The 2,768-nt window shown below is 39.5% G+C and overlaps 1 protein-coding gene across 3 annotated transcripts in view; it reads right to left on the bottom strand.

Moving 5' to 3' along the window:
- Nucleotides 1–2,768, bottom strand: part of LOC106881109 (uncharacterized) — a 32,229-nt gene that overhangs the window by 16,682 nt on the left and 12,779 nt on the right. For all 3 annotated transcript variants that reach the window (XM_014931347.2, XM_014931346.2, XM_052967892.1), the window contains exons 4-5: nt 2,172–2,389; nt 817–999 (exon numbers count right to left, since the gene is read on the bottom strand). In XM_014931347.2, coding sequence (XP_014786833.1) covers nt 817–999; nt 2,172–2,389 — 401 coding nt within the window. The remainder of the gene's footprint in view (nt 1–816; nt 1,000–2,171; nt 2,390–2,768) is intronic.

A 2,768-nucleotide genomic window follows, 5' to 3' on the forward strand; every position in this document is an offset into this window, starting at 1 on the left:
GGCCTCACCGAGGCGATGACTTCTGACAAAGACCTTTGGAAATGTGCTGTGCGTGAGAAGACCCGGCAAGCCAAGTGAGACCTAAATCCAAGGCCTCTGCCAGGGGTGTAGCCAGCCTACTCATGCGTACCTTTCCTACATTGGACACTAAACTCCACTTGCGTTTAACGTCGATGGTGATGATGATGATGATGACAGCTGTGGAGAGAACCTGCAGAAGAGGTAGACCCAGGAAAATATGGGATAAAGTGATGGAGTATGATCTTCAAATGTTGAGTCTCGTGGAGGTGATAACAAGCGATTGAGATCTTTGGTGATTTGCTCTGCTCGAAAAGAAACGTCAAACCAAGTCAAATTGTAGTCATGGCCAGTGCCAGTGACACATAAAATATACCCACTACACTCTTGGAGTGGTTGGTGTTAAGAAGGGCATCCAGCTGTAGAAACCAGCTCACTAGTCTCAGTTAAACCATCTAACCCATGCCAGCATGGAAAACGGACACTAAATTATGATGATGATGATGATGATGATAATGATGATGATAATGATGGAAGGTTTTAATTTAGATCACTTTAAAACAGGAAGTTTATATCACAGAATTAGGGGCAGTGTCAGGTGGGTTGGTTAAAAACAAAAATTTTTTAGAACAAAAATAGTGAAACTCACGACTGATACCCAGAGCAAAGCCGTTTTGGGGCCCTCCATCCATCAATTATTAAAACCAAACATAACAAGCAAAAGATAAGGGGACACAGAAAGAAAGAAAGAGAGAGAGAGAGAGAGAGACAAGGAGAGTGATAAATGTATGATCTTACCTGTTGTAAACGTAGTGTACCTGAACTGATATTACGATTACTCCGGTTCATTAATTCAATATCAAAGTCAATGACTTCACCAACGGCAAAGCGATTCTTCTTGACACACAACTTAGCAAAAATGTTTCCATCAGACAGACAACAGCAGCTGGCATCCATGATATCTTGGACTTTAATTTCAAGCTGTCAGACAATGGAGAATAGACAGACATGAATGAAACCAACAATTGAGTAGGAGACAAACATATTTAATGCAGGGTATCAAAATACTAATCTATCCTTCATGGTAGTGCTCCAGCATGGCTGCAGTCTAATGATTGAAACAAGTAAAAGATAAAAGTTGACTAGGAATAAACATATTACATCTGCAACAAGGACTGATACTGCTCTTTGGTGAAAATGATGGTGGTATTGGTGGTGGGGAGCTCAGGTCAATCATTACTGAGAATATCTATTATCAAAAGAGTGGACATAGGCTTCTAGGTTCAATCCCAGAGCACAGCACCTGGGGCAAGTGACTTTTGCCATAATATATATGCATGTGTATATGTATGCATGCATACATGTATGCAACAATGTATATAGACATACACAGACACGTGTGTGTGGATGTATGCCAGCATGTATATGCACATACATACACGTGTGCATGTGTATATCAGCAAAGGATGTAAACATCAACATGGAAACTTAGAAAAACAGTGCTTTTCCTAATGATATTTGTTCTGCACTGAGTTACAGACACTCCCTTGTCACTTTCACTGTCACAAATGTAGTAACCCAAAGATTAGCCCAACAGGAACCTCTAACCAACAACACTATTGTTAAGCAATCGTAATATAATATATAAAAAAAAATAAAAGCATTCAAACCATGATCAACCACATCGTTTCTTTAAGCATAATGTATCTAGGACTACAATATCCAATGTACCATCTCCTTTTTCAGATAGTAGGATGTGATTTGAAGGAGATTTGGCTGCACTTTCTAGCAGATTGAGTGACCATACAGACACCTCATTGGAGCATGGTTGTATTGGTGAGAATGGTGGTAGTGGTGGTGGTGAAGATGATGCTATGGTGTGGATTGTGGTGGTGATGGTAGCGATGTTGTTGGTAGTGTTGCTGTTGGTGGGGGTAGTTTTAATGGTGAAGACGATTGGTAGTGACAATGATGTTGATAGTGGTGCTGATTGTAATGATGTTGGTTATACCGCTGTTGATGATGATGGGGGTGGGGTGATGGTTGTTTTGATGGTGGTAATTTTGTTGTTGACAGTGGTGATAGTAGTGATTGTGATGATGATGATGATAAGAGTGACACTGAATGGTGACGTGATGGTACTGGGTACTTACTGAGGGACCTGGTTCAGCGTTCAGATCAAGAGGCCTGAAAATCTTGATAACTTTTTCATTTTCTATGTAGGACTTCCAGAAACGTTGTATAACAGCAATCAACTTGTATTTTACTTTACCCCGATCACCAGAACAGGATGATGGTACCATTGGGGGGATATTAAATGTGAATGGGTACCTGTATTCGCCAGAGTCCATACGGTGTAGTTCAAGTTGATCTAAAAGAGAAAACACACACAATTATTATTATTATTATTATTATTATTCAGTAGTTTTATTTTTATAACGTGCTTTCACTTCACTACCGAGCGCAGCTCTGTGCGCCTTGGGTATGTGCTGTGGTTTGCTGTGGTGCTCTTATGTTTACTGTATTGAAAGTGTTTTGCGTAGAATGTGTGCAGTACCCAGTAGTGCAATTTTCTGTATGTTATATATATTTGTAAGTCCTGGGGTTTTTGTTATGTATTTGTCTGAATATTTTTTTATTATACCTAAGGCACCTACTATGATAGGAATTGTTTCTGTTTTTAGATTCCACATTCGAGTTATCTCTATTTCCAGGTCTTTGTATTTTGAAAGTTTTTCCATTTCTTTTAG

The sequence above is a fragment of the Octopus bimaculoides genome, chromosome 5, assembly GCF_001194135.2.
Source record: "Octopus bimaculoides isolate UCB-OBI-ISO-001 chromosome 5, ASM119413v2, whole genome shotgun sequence".
Classification (NCBI taxonomy): domain Eukaryota; kingdom Metazoa; phylum Mollusca; class Cephalopoda; order Octopoda; family Octopodidae; genus Octopus; species Octopus bimaculoides.